Source organism: Pholis gunnellus (genome assembly GCF_910591455.1).
Source record: "Pholis gunnellus genome assembly, chromosome: 20".
Taxonomy (NCBI): Eukaryota; Metazoa; Chordata; class Actinopteri; order Perciformes; family Pholidae; genus Pholis; species Pholis gunnellus.
In genome coordinates, this window is record NC_136547.1 from 9,980,835 (window position 1) to 9,998,159 (window position 17,325).

At 42.1% G+C, this 17,325-nt stretch overlaps 1 protein-coding gene across 1 annotated transcript in view; it reads left to right on the forward strand.

The window, feature by feature from the left end:
- The window catches only part of LOC306712045 (collectin-12-like), a gene marked incomplete at its 5' end in the record, with an annotated part of 31,333 nt that overhangs the window by 5,344 nt on the left and 8,664 nt on the right, over positions 1-17,325 (forward strand). The window contains one exon of the mRNA XM_079181144.1: positions 16,821-16,943. Coding sequence (XP_079037270.1) covers positions 16,821-16,943 — 123 coding nt within the window. The remainder of the gene's footprint in view (positions 1-16,820; positions 16,944-17,325) is intronic.

Genomic DNA, 17,325 nt, shown 5'->3' on the forward strand with positions numbered 1-17,325 from the left:
CGGAAAAATTCCTGGAGCCGAGCGCGGCGTTGGGGTGTCTGTGCCTGGAACCAGCTGTGTCAGCACAGCCGGGGCTCGGTTCGGTCCGGAGGGTTTCTCTGGCAAAGAGCATCGCTTCACAAACCACCTTCAGCTGGTGCCGTAATGACACCTCACCTACCACCTCATCCATCCTGGTTAACATGGACTCAAACATGGTTGTGTTAACACTACTAGCCAGCTTTGGTCAGACCCTGACACATTCAATACATATACTGTCATTCGATACTTGGCAGCGTGTTTGTCAGAATGTTTGATGAGGATTTTTATGCACTTTGCTGTGGTTTCTTGGCCTTTTGTACGGAATTGTGTTGTGGTTTTTGGTACAAAGCCTTCTTCAAAATGTTCCTTTGGCCTTAAGATTTCACAGTCAGCATGCCTTCGCAAACATGTCTGTGTGTGAGTACATGTGTTACTTCTCTTTTTTTTTTACTGTGCCTCTCGTCAGCTTGGCTCAGTTCGGCTCCAGCACCCCCCCCCCCCCCCCCCACCCCCCACGACCCTGAATAGGATAAGCGGTTACAGATAATGGATGGATAATTGTGCCCTCTGTCTTTGCTGCTAATGCTGCTAAGCTACATTAGATATTTCCCCTCTTGAGTGGACGTGCATTCATCAGAAGGACTCAAACCCATCAAACAGATGAAGGCCTGTGTTCCTCATGTCTTCTGGATAGATGCAACTTACCATAACGACTTAATAATATGTCAACATGGTGTTTGCAGCTTGTGTCTGCTGCCCCCAAGTGGAACAAAAAAATCAGTCATTGCTGGTTTGAGTTTCGTTTGAACGCTTCGTAGGGGCTTTTCGTGTTGAAAGGAGCTCCAGACGTAGACGTACTTGACCTGCAGCGGGTTAAACACCTGTTGTAGAAAGTAGACGTAGATGAGAAAACACTTTCTGAAGTCAGCTGCTAAAAAAGGGGCACACCAACTATAAAACACAGGGTTTCTCTTTTAGTGGCTTTTTGAGTGCTATTTTTTTTGAATGATTTCAAGTGAATCATTTTCAAGCATTTTCAAGCACATATGCTCTTTCTACATGTTTTCTTCCTATCAAAAGGTACCGTGCCTCTTTAACACCTGTGGTGGATTATTCGTGGTTAAGGCCTCACACCTGTTGCTTGTTGACTAATTATGCCCATTCAGTATAAACAGGACTGTCTGCTGTTGCTCTGTTTGGCTCTGATGATGATCCTGGAGAATCAAAATGTCACTTCTCTGCACTTTAGCTTTAATGCTTGAACTATGATTAAAAAAATATATTTCCTTTAATTTTATGCCATCTTGTGTCATTTCCAAGTCCTATAGCCTAGGCACTTTAAAACGTTTTTTTGATTGATTTGTCTCAGAAACGTTCACCCACAAGGTTTTTAAGATTATAGAAGATGTGGGGAGCTTAAGACACTTTAAAGCACTTAAGAGGAAAATGGAGAAATTATGGTGGCGGCTAAAAGTGAATTAAATGTAGGTGCTTGAGTGAGAGACAGGAAAATTGTAGGCAGTCAAATTATATTTCCCAAGCAGACATCCAGAAACAATGAAGCATTATATGAAAATTATTAAAAAAATAATGCAGATCTCAGCCAGTGGCTTACAGAAACCAGCTCCACGTCTCAGTTTCACATGTCAGGCTTAAGTCTTATTTCTCTGGGCGGGGAGAGGAAAGTTCACCCTGAGATTTTGGAGCAGGCTGTTAAAACCGAATCCCCTGGGTGTAAACAAAAAAGATGATGTGCAGACCAGGGACGAGGGATTTCCTCGTACCTGGTTGTGGGAGAATCTCACACCACCGGACAGACGGGAGGAGAGATAAGACCGAAATGCTGAATGAGCTAAAAGGGCAGGGGGCGCTGGGCGAGAGGGTATTTTATCCCAGGAGATGGGAAGGGGAGTGAAAAGGAAGTGGGAGAGGGTGGAGGAGATGCAGCCGGTTGTAAGAGAAGAGCAGGAAGTGGATGGATGGGTTTGGAGGCGCATGAGAGGAGCTCTTTGTGAGGAGATAAGGGAAAAAGAAAAGAGGAGGGAGCTGTAACGGTATAAGATCCAGCTGGAACTGTTTATCTGAAGCACAAACTACACACCTTTCTGACACAAGAACATATGCACTCACATATACAATTAAGAAATCATTAGTTTAGCACTGCGGTTTTTTCAGACGTCATTACTCAAGCTCGCAGACGTTTAGACGCGGTCTTATCGCTGTTATATTTCAATCCTTTCAACCTGGAATCCCACAGAACTGTCTGACCGTGAAGAACGGCAGCCAACGGGGGAAATGGCAGCCGATCACAGAGGAGTTCAGACATTTTTCCTTTTTCTTTGAGTTTACGATAGTGCAGCCTAGGAGGACAAAAGCAGTGCTTGAAAATTACACACATGCTGTCCTCAAGTATAAGTTTGAGCTACTTGTTTTTGAGTACATATACACATACAGTATACATATATGTGAAGCACTTTGGCCTTCATGTTTGTATGAAAAATAAAGTTAAGATGTAACAAAACTAACTTTTATCTACATAGATGTGGTTAACTTGTTCCATGTTTTTTGTTCATGTTTTCATGAAACACAGTTTCTAAAAAAATACACTCTTGTTTCAAATACTAAAATAGTTTGTATTCTCAATAATAATGAACCAGCATATTAAATTAAGTTTACATTGTATTATAATGTGATGGACAACCACCCACTCAAAGCAGTTTCACACTACATATCATTCACACCCATTCATACACTGGCAGGGGCTACCATGCAAGCTGCCAATCAGGACTAACTAACATTCACACACATTTACACACCGTAGCACAGCTACGGGAGCTGATAACCATAAAATAACCATAGTATCGTATTGTCGCAACTGAAAAGTTTCATTACATACATGACTTCAAGCAGGGTACTGCCTGAATTGCAATGTTCCCATCTTAACCTTTTAATCGTTTGCTGTCAGGTATATCCCCTTCTTCATCGTCCTCCCTCGACTTCTTCCTAGATCTGCCCGGACGTGGGTCCTTCTCCTCCTCTTTCTTGTCGGTCTCTCCCGCAGCACCTACATCTTCAGACACCTCAATATTGCCACTACTGTCAGGAAGATTGTGGCCGGTTGTGACAGTAACTGTGTCGGAGTTGCTCTCTGTAAACTCATAACACGGTCTTGACTTCTTGCTGCTCCTCTCGTCTACTCTGTTAGCCTTTCTCTTCCTTTTCTTGGATGCACCAGGCAGAGGATCGTCTTCACGAACTTTAATGTGTTCGATTGGACTAGTTGCAGTTTCCTTGATGAAGTCGGTGTTGTCGGTGCTGCTTTCAGCAGACTCATCCCACCATCTGCTTTTTTTGCTGCTTCTCTCTTCTACTCTGTTAGTCTTTCTCTTCCGTTTCTTGGATAGACCAGGCAGAGGATCTTCTTCGGGGTTAGGGTCATTTACAGTTTTCTTGTAATAACCGTTGAAGTCGGTGTCACTGTTGGCACTGCTTTCAGCAGACTCATCCCACCATCTGCTTTTTTTGCTGCTTCTCTCTTCTACTCTGTTAGCCTTTCTCTTCCTTTTCTTGGATGCAACAGGCAGGAGATCGTCTTCAGGAACTTTAATGTGTTCGATTGGACTAGTTACAGCTTCCTTGATGAAGTCGGTGCTGTCGGTGCTGCTTTCAGCAAACTCATCCCACCATCTGCTTTTTTTGCTGCTTCTCTCTTCAATGTCCTCTCCATCGTCCTCTCTTGACCGCTTCCATGACACTCCAGGCAGGAGTCATCCCCCTGGTTGACTCCAACCTCAACCCAAGCACTACAACCAGCCACTTTTGCGTCTTCATTATTGTTATCAATAATGCCGTCATTGTTGTCGAGGCTGTTATGGTTTTCATCGATGTCATGGTTGTCCTCTTCCTGGTTGTCATCCTCCTGGTCTTCATTGTTTCCATGGTTGTCCCCTTCTTGGTTGTCATCCTCCTGGTCTTCATTGTTTCCGTGGTTGTCCTCTTCTTGGTTGTCATCCTCCTGGTATTCATTGCTGTCCTCGTTTTCATCGTCGTTCGAGTCTTCATCAATGTCACCGTCATTTGCATCTTCATCTTCAACAATGTCATGGTTGTCCTCTTCTTGGTTGTCATCCTCCTGGTCTTCATTGTTTCCGTGGTTGTCCTCTTCTTGGTTGTCATCCTCCTGGTCTTCATTGTTTCCGTGGTTGTCCTCTTCTTGGTTGTCATCTTCCTGGTCTTCATTGTCCTCGTTTTCATCGTTGTTTGAGTCTTCATCAATGTCACCGTCATTTGCATCTTCATCTTCAACAATGTCATCGTCATTTACAAATTCTTGTTCAAGGTTGAACATATCTAGAATCGCAGCGAATCCCTCCTCTCCTAATACTTGTTGCAACACGGCAAAGAGTCCAACACGAGGTTGATCCCCTGCATATTAAAGGTAAGGGCAAGGTAAAGAAACATTTTATCATTATCATTATCAATTTACCATTTATTGCATTAAACTAAGAAATCAGTCTTCCTTAAAGGTGGAGTCTGAAATTCTTCCAGTTAAAAAGATCGATGAAATAATTTCCAAAATTCACAAATTTCACCGTTAGTTGCACGTTGGTTATGACGGTTCATCCACATTTCAAATAATAGCTCTCCTAACAGAAATGTGTTGTTCTATGTGCTCTGTGACATCACAGCTTCCATGGAACGTATGAGCTCTAGAATGCCATGGTCCCATTGTGTTTTTCGAATAATAACACTGATAGTGTACATTACTGTGTTTATATATGGTGTTGTTTTTTCTCAACAAATCATATGAAAAGACACAAACCAGCAATGAATTGCTTTTCACCAGTATTGCCTGTAGGCCTGTCAGACTTCTACACTTCTAATAACCTCATTATGACGTCACAGCTACGGGTTATTATTTGTTTCGTGTAAAAGCCGCATATTCACATAACACTGCAACATTTGACAAATGAAATAAAATGTTACATGAAGTTCAGCACCTATCATACAAAACACGAAATACAGAGTGCAGATACATGAATAACGAGTGAATGGACGAGTTAAAAACATAGTATTCATTGATGATGAATTGGAGCATCAATGGCTGAGATAGGTATTTCATTTAAGTAAATTATCTGAATAAATGTTTCAACACTGAACTGTAGAGAAACTACAGCACAATGGAGAATTTTTAACAGTTCAGTTCCTGTAAACTTTTGTCCAAACTTTCCACCCCCTCCTCTCTGTTATGCCCTCATTAGGCTGAATGAAACAGCGGTAACATGACTCCGGGCGCTAGATATGAAGAGTCGATCGGCGATGTTTTTTTTTTCCAGGGCAACACATGTGCTGGTATTTAGCTGCTATTTTCAACCTGGCCTGTGATCATCCCGAGTGTCCGTGACTTTTGTGACTCACCTTTTAGAGTGAGAGGAAAAGCAGCAAAGTCCCCTATCAGCCCTCACACACCATAACAACTCCGGTGTCCTTGACGTGACCCACATGCAGATGTCAGGGGAGGGTTCCTGGAGTTCAGTAAGGCCTCTCTTTAGGATCCGTTAAGGAGGTGTTCAAACAAGGGGGTCTGAGTCATTGATTTAGTAATTAAATAAAAGAATGGCAGAGCGCTCCAAGACACCTGCGTTCCTTTAACGCCTGAAAGGACTTGTGTACGATTTTGGCGAGCTGCAGTTCTTCGTTCTGCAGGGATCATGCTTCTACATTTGATGTTACATTTATATTCCCTTCAGTGTGTGTGTGTGTGTGTGTGTGTTGTAACACACGTCACACTTTTGCAATACAAACTGATAACTTTTGTGAGTCTCATGTGTCCATGAACACTGAAAGTTCTCCAACACCTCCGGCAGCAGAACACACAGGCACACTTTAACAACGAATTTGGGGATTGTTATTCCTCCTCTTTTAGTATAAGTAATAAAACCTCCTAACTCTGTTATTCACAGTCCAAAACGTTAATGAAAAGGGGGGAAAAAAATTACGGTGAACATTGCCAAGATCAACCTACAGCTTCCTGGTTTGCAAAAAAGAGTTGAATCGGAGAGGTGAGGAGTGAGGAACAGTGAGGAACTGCTCCAAAACTCTGTCAGATCCATAATGACTATCACATTTTCCATGTGTGTTTGAGACTGCAGACAGAGAGAATTCACTGAATTCATTCTCTGGTACCTTACAGAGCGCATTACATTTCTTATCGTGCATGCATATATTTGATTAGCAAACTAAAAAGGGACAAGATACGGTATATTTATGTTGTTCACATTCCTCGTTGAATTTGGGTGCTCTACTTTGAGTTAAAGTGACTCTGAACATGCAGAGTTCACGTTCACATTAATCTGTATTCAGTGACTCCATATCTTCAGTACTTCCATCTTGTATGGAAGGGCAAGTAAGGGTTTGCAGATATAACTGATGAGAAAAATTTCAAGTGGAGAAAATGTTTTCGGGATCTGAGGAGGCTGTGGTTGAAGAGGTTCAAAACAATAGCGAAGATGGCTATTGAAGAAAAGTTCTTGCCATCAGGCCTAATGTACAAACTACCGAACTGTAAATGTTCCCAATCTTAAATTTTACCTGGTTGTACTGTTGTTTAGGTTATGGAACAAAAGTGTGGTACTATTCGGTGATTATAGGTGTTGAAGAAAAGTTAATGAGTTTCTCATGTTCACTGTCAAATTGTTCCCTAAAGTTAATTCTATAATCTAATAATACAGGATCATACAGTGCGTGATCCCATTGCACACATTGCAGAAGCTCTAAGAAATGTTGTGAAGACACAGCAGTTTGATTTTGAATCATTTTGGTAGTTAGATCTTGTTGTTTGGAATTATAATCTCTTTGCTCCCCGATGACGCCTGTGTAGCTCAGATTCTTCCACCGTTCAGAGAGGAGTTTCCCCTCTCAACACTTCTTCTAGATTACCCTAAACAAACAGTTGTGTCGAGTAATTTAAAGCCATTGTTTGGTGTTGATTACTGCTTTCAGTAAGTGGTGTGATTCACGACCCAGATGTCAGACAGCTCCTCCTGATGCTTCATCGTCAGGCTGCTCTGAGGTAGAAGAGCGTGTCACCCTCATGTCTGGAGCGTGTGTGTCTGGACAGATTATGGCAGAGAGACTTCCTCTTCTTCCTGACGAGTGGCAGGAGAAGATGGCTTGTTGTCATTCAGACTGACAGACCACGCCCCCGCAGATGTTGCAGGCCACCCAGAAGGAACTCCAACACTCATGATGCCGCATAACAGAAGGCATTTCCATTGTAACCCACGTCAGGGAGCATCCCATCAGTCTTTGAGACCTGTTTTTGTATTTGGTCTTGCTGACTTTGGAGGAAAAGTGTATAATTTTGTAATTGAACATTCTGCGTGCGGTTTGCTCTCACCCTCGAATTTGAGTTATTGTGTTGAACAATTCATACAAGAGATCATCATTTTGAGGTTTCTATTCTAAAGTTTCCACTTTATGAGCAATGCATATTTTGTTCAAAATATCCTTCTCTACTTAAATCTTTTATTAAATACTATTTTACAGACACTTTATGAAATTATACAGTTTCAGAATCACCTTCATTCTTTAATTTAAATACATGGCTCAGTGATTTCCTAAAACCGCTCCTCACTGTAGTTTTTATCAAACACAGTTTATTTTATTTTACAGCCCTCCCGTGTTCTCCAACTGTTAAATGAGAGAGCTTCTTATTACAAGCAACCCTGAAAATCACAGAGCGGCGTCCTCTACGGTGACCATAATGTTATACTGACATTACCCACAAGCGACCAGAGCAGAAACCACCGGGTCGGAGGGAAGACGTCAGTCCACAGCAGATCTGTTGGAGGAGAAACATATTCAAAGAACACAAGAGGTGTTTCGGTGTCGACCATGTCCTTTGTCCATGTGGCAGAGTCAGTTACGGATGTGGCCAACCCGGTGATGAGTTTGGCTGACGTGGGCATGGCCTGTAGAAGAACTGTTCCGTTGAGATTTTCCCCAAACGGCTTTCTGTCAAGTATCCCAAAAATCTGCACAGCTCTTTAAAGCCTTCCTGGTTTTATCTGGCAGCACTTCAGCAGACCAGGAACTGTTCAAACTCTGTTTGGACATGAAGTCTGACGTCAGACTGTTGAAATGAACTAGAATTGTCTCTTCCTCTTCTGGATATTTTTTAGTTTTAGATGTTTAAAGAACATTGTGAAGTGGAAACAAAACATCAGGATTCGTCTGCTGCTGTCTTTTTGTTTATTCATCCAGTTGAGACACCTGTAAAACACAGGAAGATTTTTTTTAATCTTTAAAAAGAAAACACATTCGACTAAATTCCAACTTCATGTCAAATCAGAGTTGTCTTGGAACATGCTTCTAGTGGCCATTATTGGTACTGCATGTATCTTCTCTTTAAGAGGAATGACCTCAAAACTTCATATGTCGGCATCATTTTGCATGCAGGAGTGTACAGTAAACACCACCTTCTTTACCACAGCTAGGATGCTGTTTCCCGTGTACTAACATACAGATAAAAAGTCTGTAAAGCAGCTTGCAAACTAGACAGAAAAGGGTATATTTTAATGCCTCAAATCCCTTTTTTGGGGGTTTGTTGTTACAGCTGCTCATCGGAGGGAAAATGTCACGTTATTTCTGTTTTTCTCCAACTGGCGATATTTAGCTGTTTGTGTTTCTTTGAAGTTCTCGCAAGTGCTCTGTCGGCACTGAAGGCCTTTGTGGTGGTTTTCACATTTTGACTGGCACCTGAAGCAACCGGCGGGAAATCTAGAGGTCGTTCAGATGAAGTTTCGGACACAAACTCAGATCCATATCCCTGCAGCTGAGACTCGACTTTGATGTTGAAAACTCCGACTGAAAGAGATTTACACATTCTCAGATTTTCTTGTGCGGCAATGTTGTTTGAAAGGGAATAAGATCCAAATTCAGTGCTGCACTTTGTGATCAGTTCTTCCAGCAGAATGGCAGCTGACTGAAGACAAACAGCCTTTGAATCCTGTTTTTCATCGGATAAAATATTTCTTTTGTTTTTCTTGTCCTGCTCTCTTGCATTCTCACTTTGAACCTCACTTCTTCTTTTTGCTGATGGTGTTGTGTTTCCTTCAAAGTTGAGCGTAGGCAGGCTATCAAATTCTGGATGCTAATGTGATGGTCGTTAACCAGAGGGCCACACACACGGAGATAAAAAAAGAAACACACACGCTTCCTAGAGAGTTGCAACGATTTTAGGTGCTTAAGCTCTGATGTTTTTCTCTGTAACTAAAACCTAAGTCGCTCCGTTGGGCCCCAAATCCCTGAGCTAAGTAAGTCCATTCCCTTTCCCCACTCCATTGTTGATGTAGTTTTCTGGAAAGACGACCTGTTTGTGTAACTGCAGCGATCGCTGAGTCTGTGCAGAGCCGAGCGGGGCCTCCGGGGCTCGTGGGAGGGGAGGCAGGGCTGCAGGGAGGTAGGATGCTGCCGCAGCCTGCATGCTCATCTGAAAATCATTTCTCTACCTTTACTATCAGTTGGTGACGCGTCATTGTGGTAGGATGAGGAGTGGGCAGTTTGGCCAGCTCTCTGTGTCTTTTGAGTTCTATTTGCAAAAGCTGAAAGACCACTGGAGAGTCTTTCTGTTCAAGAACGCGTACAAAACAAAGAATCTAAACCAAGCAAACTTTTTGTATTTCATTTTTCTGTCAGGAACACCTGTGGTCTTCTTCATTTGCCAATTAAAGTAGGAAAGACATTTTATAATGATATGACCTCTGTATTGTGATTCATCCTGAACTTATTTTTACATTAAAGCTGCACTAACCAATGTTTTTGTATTAATAATAGATCAAATGACCGTCTAGGAAATGACTAGTAGCAGACTAGAAGTAGACTCTACAGAGAGTTTTAGTGTCTTTTAGCTCAACCTCGTTTCCAGCTTTGAAAAACCACTGAACACTAAGTCCACCACCAAACGAGTGGGTGGAGACCAAAACAAAGCTAATAGTCAAAGGTACATTTTGGACGTGGCTCCAAATATATTTGAATATCTATTGGTTGTGTAAATAAGCAACTGTAACACATTCACCATAACTTTTTAAGGCGGTACTGTAGGGTTTTTTCGGCTGCCAGCCAAAACAATCAACTGATGCAGCTTTAAACATGTCCTGCATCTATTGTCCGGGGGCATGAAATAAGTGTTGCACTGCTCTTTACAAGCTCGTCTCTTTCTGCAACATCAGTGCAGACATCTTGTTTGGTCAGCAACTTTATTTACACTACAAAAAGTGACATTTCCTGCATCAGTCAAACTTGAACCTTAAGTGGAGGCTGGCTCGTGTAGGTGTTTATGTACTCAGGAAGCCAAAATGCAACTCTGTATTAACAAAAACCTGTGTTTTCTACTTCTTGCCTCGTTCCTTTTTTAATACGCGCCTAATGGAAACTCATAAACCTGTCACTGGATAAAAGCAGATCCGACAGATGAATTCTTTATGTGGAAAATAAATGACTCTGCCCACAGCGAGGCGGCAGACAGTCGGAGCCAGCAGAGCTGCTGGATGCTGCAATATTGGTTGCCTCATAATTTGACAATGCCTTTTGTTGGATGTGAAGCTCAGTCGGAGATATTCTTTTCCTCTCCTTTTCATTTTCTCGTGGATGATCTGGCCCATGTCACAGTCCCTGAGAGGTTCTTGGCTCACTGCGGACGATGTGACAGAGGTTACATGTCTTTCACAATTAATCCGTCACTGCTTTTTCTCCACCTCTCAGATCTTCAAAATCATTTTTGCGCTCCCACTCTCCTGTTATACTTTCTCACATTTGTTTTTTTTTTCCTCTCAAGTCATCCGTTGTTGGCCTTGTCCTGCCTGTCTTCACTCCTCCCCTCACTCCCCTCCCTACACTCGCAGCCGTGAGCATCACGTCCGCTTGTCTCGTGTGATGGAGGCGTATGGTTTCCATCACATGTAATAAAAGAGATGGAGCCTGAATCGGGCCACACATGGAGCCGGGATGGTGTCGGTTTCCTTGCAGGGCCCCAAAGCCAGCCCATGAACTCAGAACCCTTTGGCCCCAATTCTGCACTTCCTCTTGATGGCGTCATTGGCAGGTACGGCCTCGAAGTGAGCTCAGCGGGCATCCTGTAGGACGGAGTGTGTTCTCCAAGATGTTAAACAGTCAGTTATTAGGCCAGGACCTCCGCTGCGAGAGACCTTTGTGCATTGGCTGTGGATCGTGTTCAGTGGGTCCTCTCTCTACATGTTCCTTTAGAGGAAAAAAGATCTGTTTGTGATGTCGTTTTCATTTCTAGGTCTATGTTTCACAATTTCTTTGTCGCAAGATCACCTCGATCTCCTTCTTTTTGGCTACAAATGAACACAACAAGTGTACTTCTAATGCTTTCTATACCCGTTACACACACACACACACACATGATTCAGTGCAGGTCACCTCATCATGCCATTGAGAAAGCTGAGCGGTGTATGACTCATTCATTGAGCCACCATCTCCCTCCTGACTGTAAAACATCTTGGCTTAGATCACAGTGTTTCAGAGATCTTGTGAAACAGAAACTTCTTTTTTGTTTGAGTAATGAAGGACAGATGACTGATATTTATAAAAAATAATTGGAAACAACGATGATTTTGGCGTTCAGTGATTCAACAGAGATACTGTTGGAACATCTGATGGACAACAGCCATCCACTGTCTTTGAGATGTAATGAAGTGTAATTATTGTTATTATTGTGGTAATTATAAGTCTTGACCATTTGGAGAGAAGAAAGAAGTACTGTGAGTTATTACAGAGCAACAAAGTCACATATGGAGCAGGTCGAGGGGGTTGGATGAATTTCCCTCTTCAACGAGTTACAGTTTTTTTCTGTCCCTTTCTTTTATCCTTTTTCTTTTTTCTCTCAAACTTGACTCTGTCCTTCCTTCCTGCCTTTCTTTTTTTCTTTACTTGTGTCCTAACTTTTCGTCTGTTCCTCATTTTCTTTCTTTCTTTCTTTCTTTCCATCTTGCTTCACTGCCCTGAAATAGTGAAAACTGAGGATACAAAGTCCCCTCTCCTTCTTCACAATGAGTATTTTTGATGTTTAAAGTATAGTACTGTGTAAACACAGGACTTCTTCCTTGTAGCAGAGTATTTAGTCTAATATAGTCAGTTCAAATGTACTTTGACTTAAGGCTTAGAGGACTTCTTCCACTGCTGCAGTTTGTCTTGAGCTCCTCTCGTTTGACGCCAGGTATAATTCGGTGATTGCCCTCTTGGAGTATTCTGCTCTCTGGTTCCTGGAAAGGGGTTGAGTGTGTGTTAAATCCAAATCACAGTTTGGGTGACCTCAGCTCACCGCTTTGTGTTCTCATCCGTTACTATAGCGTCCCTTCTGATATTTACAGTAAATAAACATTGTCTTTTAATGAGCGGGGCCCACGCTTCGGCCGTGGAAATCATTTTGGCATGTCTTGGGCAAATAGAAGGATGAAAAATATGATGTGTGGGTAATCATTTATTTCAGGAAATTACGCTGGTGAAAGACACAGACTTAGAGACACTCAATTATCAAGGTGGACACAATCCAAATATGACTTCAACATGGAGGTTTTGCAGGAACAATGGGGGACTTTATCCGGCCAAAACACACAATGACAACCCACTGGTGTGTTGTTGTTGTTTTGGAAAAGGCGCTTTGTCTTTGGAGTATCAGTTGTGTTTCGCTATGAGCAGTAAAAGTGTTGTTGTCAGCTTGTGGTCGGAGCATCCTGGACGATGGTTGTTCTTGTGGTCGTGGTCGGTCAGATCTGACTGTGTCTGACTGCGTAGGCGAAGGGGAAAGATGACGAATCAGACTCTGATTTAATGACGAGCAGCCAAACTAAAGGAAACCGAGTCTCTGATGTTAAACTGTGAACAAGGAGTTCACTGTTCACTCGTGTTTTTCCACAGTCTGCTTCAAGTTCTCTTTCTCCTAATTTTGAATATTTAATAATAAAGTGTGTCACACTAGACGCTTCTTTTTTTAACTTTATCACATGACTCCACGTGTAGCCAAACTTCATGTGCTACAGACCTCAAGATATTTTATCCATGTGTGCATCTGGGCCCTGTTAGTGTGACAGATATTTGAGAATGTGTGAAAGACGCTGGTCCTGACGGTCTCATATCCATCTGGACTTTTGTCATGTAAACAGTTAGGGAATGTGGAGCGATGCCATATAGATTGTTTATTATTGTTATTTTTCCTCAAGGAGGAAATTCTTTTCCACAGTAGGTGCATACATGCATAGCACAAACAAGTAAGATACACAAAATTATACACAATTATAGCGAGACAAAGAGAAAAGATTAACACTTAACATACCACAAGTCTTGGATTCAGTTTTTTTTCTTCTGCAAACTGTCAAAACCAGGTTGAAATTCCTGCAAACAAAAACAACCGAGTAAGAGGACATGAATGTGACCTATATAGTTTACAGAGCTGCGTCTCATGTAAACATGGTTTTGATCATTTGCAGGTCAGCAGACACAACATTAAAACTGAGCTAAATTTGGTTGTAAGGTGAGCATTTGAGACGTCTATAGTTACATATAACAGAATCTCAATGAGTACCTCTCAACTTGTAATTAGGACCTGCTTCACATCGAAATGTAATCATTTAAATGCTGTTAAAACAAATACCCTAAACCGTTACTTTTCAACCCAATTTAGCCCAGAAGTAAACCTGAAGACCTGAATATCTTGTTTCTCTTCCTGTAGATATGTGGCAGCATCTAGCATAACTAAGGTTGATTGAATTTCCATCATGTTTTGGTACTAATAGCTGGTATCAAATGGTTGGTCTGATTCCTACTCTGATTCAAAAGTCTTAATCAAGCCGTTTCTAATTTAACGTTATCCATTGGGCTTATTGCAGATATATTGTTACAGGTAACATTTTAGAAAACTTGACTTTTCAACTGTAAAATCATTCTGAGGGATCCTTACTTATTGTTTCTTTATGTTACGTGTTTATGTTTTTAAAAAGTGCAGTCAACAGATATATCAATATTGGATTTTGTAATCAACCAAATATCAAAAATCCAGTATCAGTTACTAGTATTGTTGCCCAGTCTTAAACATCATGTACTGATATTAACTCAGTCAAAACAAACCAGTCAATACAATAAGCGATACAATAAATGAATGGCAAACAGCTTCTTAAAGGGACAAAAACAAGCCCCGATATCTTCACCTATGCTGATGACATACATGTATATGTAAAAAAAACAATGCAAAATAGACAGGAAACACGGATGAACACCAATATTATCCTAAAGCTTCCCACAGCAGTCCGGCCAAGCATCCGTCTCTTCTCCTTATTTGTCCTCCTCCTCCAGGAAGTGACCCACTGGGAAATGAAAAGCAAGCAGGTCACAACCCCCGATAAAGCCTTCGACAGCCCAGTGGTGTGTCGCCACTCGGGGGGGGGGTGAAGAGATTACAGCTGCTCCATCTGACGTCTGTGTGCTCACGGAGGAGAGCTGTGAAACTGAAATCTCCTTTGTTGTTGTGTTGTCGGCCATGTGTGTCGTGTTGTGCCAGGTGTGCTCCATATTTGACAGCCAACGCAAAATTCTCCACTTATCCACGGAGCATCTGAAGATCATCAGCCAGTGTGCACTGGAGTGGAAAAGCCTTTTTGCCTGTGTAATAGTTTATACCCTAACAAAGGGTTTTGGTATCATTTCAGCGCTGCAGATTTGTAAACACTGTCAGGTTTGGTTTGGAACAGCACATTTTGGGCAGCAGCGCTTTGATTACTGATGCACTGATATGCTTGCTTTATTGTGGAAGCGCGCATGAGCTGACACTTCAAACATGTCAGCAGTTATGAACGGTTACGAAATGCAATCATTTGTCGTGGCCATATTCCCAGAGTGCACTTCTCTGCTTACAGTGGCGAGGGAAGACTTTGGTAACTCCTCATACACAGCTGTGTTAGCCGCTTTGTGCTTAGTAACTGGCACCACACCCACAACTGTAGCTGTGCTTTTAAATCACTATTGTCTTATAGGCATTTACACTTGTAAATACATTTTAAGGAGCCTATTGAGGCCATGTTTTGGGGCTCCAAAAGATGAGGTCACTCTCAGGTGTGTGTGGTACAATATACTATAAGCAGGAAGCAACACATCATTATGATAATGTGCTCCATACTTAACAGTTTTTATTGTCTTCTAGCATTTCCTCTTTTTCTCTCCATATCTTTTTTAAACCTTTTTTTGTTCCCACATAAGTCTTGCTTCGAAGATGTGAAGATTTGGGCAAGAAGTCGACAAAAGTCAGAATCGTTGATTTAGTTTATGTAAAGATGTCATGCTCTAAGGTTTATTGACACATTTTTCAGTGCAACTTCAGGCAAAAAAATGAACGAAGGACAGTTAATTGGAGGTGTCATCTGTTTTTGCAAAGAGTCAAAACTGTGGAAGCAGTTCATTAAAGCCCTTTTAAAGATGCTTATAACCAATATTTGTATATTAACTATCAGATGTCCATATGCAATCTGATATTCTGAATTCTGCACTGCAATTTCTCGTTACTTATCGCCTGACGCATTGTATCTGCATCAAACAATATCAAAGTTTGATAAAGTTTGAAACCTTTTGGCAGAAGAAGTACAGTAGGTTGGTATTTTGCCGTTGGTGTCATATGAGTTGGCTAAGAATCAAACCCATGGACGGATTCAATTCACTGCCCCTTTAAGTGGACTTGCCCGTGCCTTTTACCGTAAATCTCATGTTCTCTCAGGTTGGCCGGGCGCTGAGGAGACCTCCCTTCCAGTTGGACTTGGTGTTTAACTGAGGTCTAACTCTCGCTGATCATTAACAATCCCTTCACACCCATAAGAACGAGTCAAGTTTATAACTTTGGCATCTCGACTCCCATCGAGACCCCGAGGAGCCAATCAGCGCTGCAAATTTAATTTATTGAAGTATTGCCTCATGTATTAAACTCCATGTGCGGTGAAGTCTTTGGCGCTGAATGGTCCTGGCTCTTTACAGGTTGATGAATAATGGTCATGTGATTGACTGGCTTTCAGATGGTGATAGTCATGTATTTGCACTTTTCGTGCTGCCATGTTGAATAAGAGCCATTCCTTCATATTGCGAATGTGAAGCGGGTTTTATTCCAGGTGCATGAAAACCAGAGCCCCCCAAACCCTTACACACACACACACACACACACACTTCCTGAATAGAAAATGAAACGCAGCTGTGTTCCCGTCAGTGGTGTGGATCTCGCCACTCATCTGTCATGAAAGTTATGCTATTATTCCACAAGTGTCCCCACCAGCTGACGCCTTTTTAGTTTGACTTCTAAGTCAACTGAAGCTGCAAGAAGAGGACTATAAAGGATTCACAGAGAGGCCGAGTTTAATGTTGCACAAAAGGATTTACTTTCCGTGCTTCCTGTGTAAAAGTTGGCTGAGTCTGAATCTTTGTGCACACGAGAGAGACATCGACTGGAAAAAGAGGAAGTTTGCTGAGCGAAGGCTGAGTTCAGGAAAATAAGCATGTCGCTGAGTGTAAACGAATCAGTGGGGGGGATTGTTTTTGTGTCCCCTGCCCCTTCACCACCCGGGCCCCCAGGGAACTGCTGGACTCTTTAATGTGGACTCCAGGGCTGTTTGTCCAGATGTGGGACTCCTGGACATGGAGAGTCCCTAGCTAACACTAAATTCTACCCACATGTCCTGTTTAGACCTTTTTGCTCCAGAAAAAAAAAATGTTTTGAATCATGTGGTCTTTCTTTTTTCGCACAGGGATCCAGGAGGGCACCCAGTGCACGAAGTGTAAGAATGAATGGGCGCTGAAGACCTCCATAGCTCTGCTCTACGTGCTGTGTACTCTCCTCACCATCGCCGTCGCTGCGCTTGGATACAAAGGTAAGACGGCCGGGTAAACTACACCACACCACTACTCTACGCTCTTCTTACGTCACTGCGACCTGATGGGCAGAATTACTGGATGACAAACATTTCCAAACATCACTTCGAAGACGCAATTTGTTTTCTAAAATGATTTGCGGACGTCCAAACATATCATTTGGTTTCTCTTTGTGCTGCCAAGAAATAAAAGCATTGCTGTTTGATGAGGGTATGAGTAGAGTGTGTTGTTTGAGTGCGAGAGAAAGAGAGGTCATCATCATCACCAGAGTGACCTTCTGCATGACCAACTTTGTCATTATGTAAAGGCAATAATGGAAAATATGAGCAGAGGACCACTACGCCTATAAGAAAGAATCATCAGTCACCCAAACAACAATTT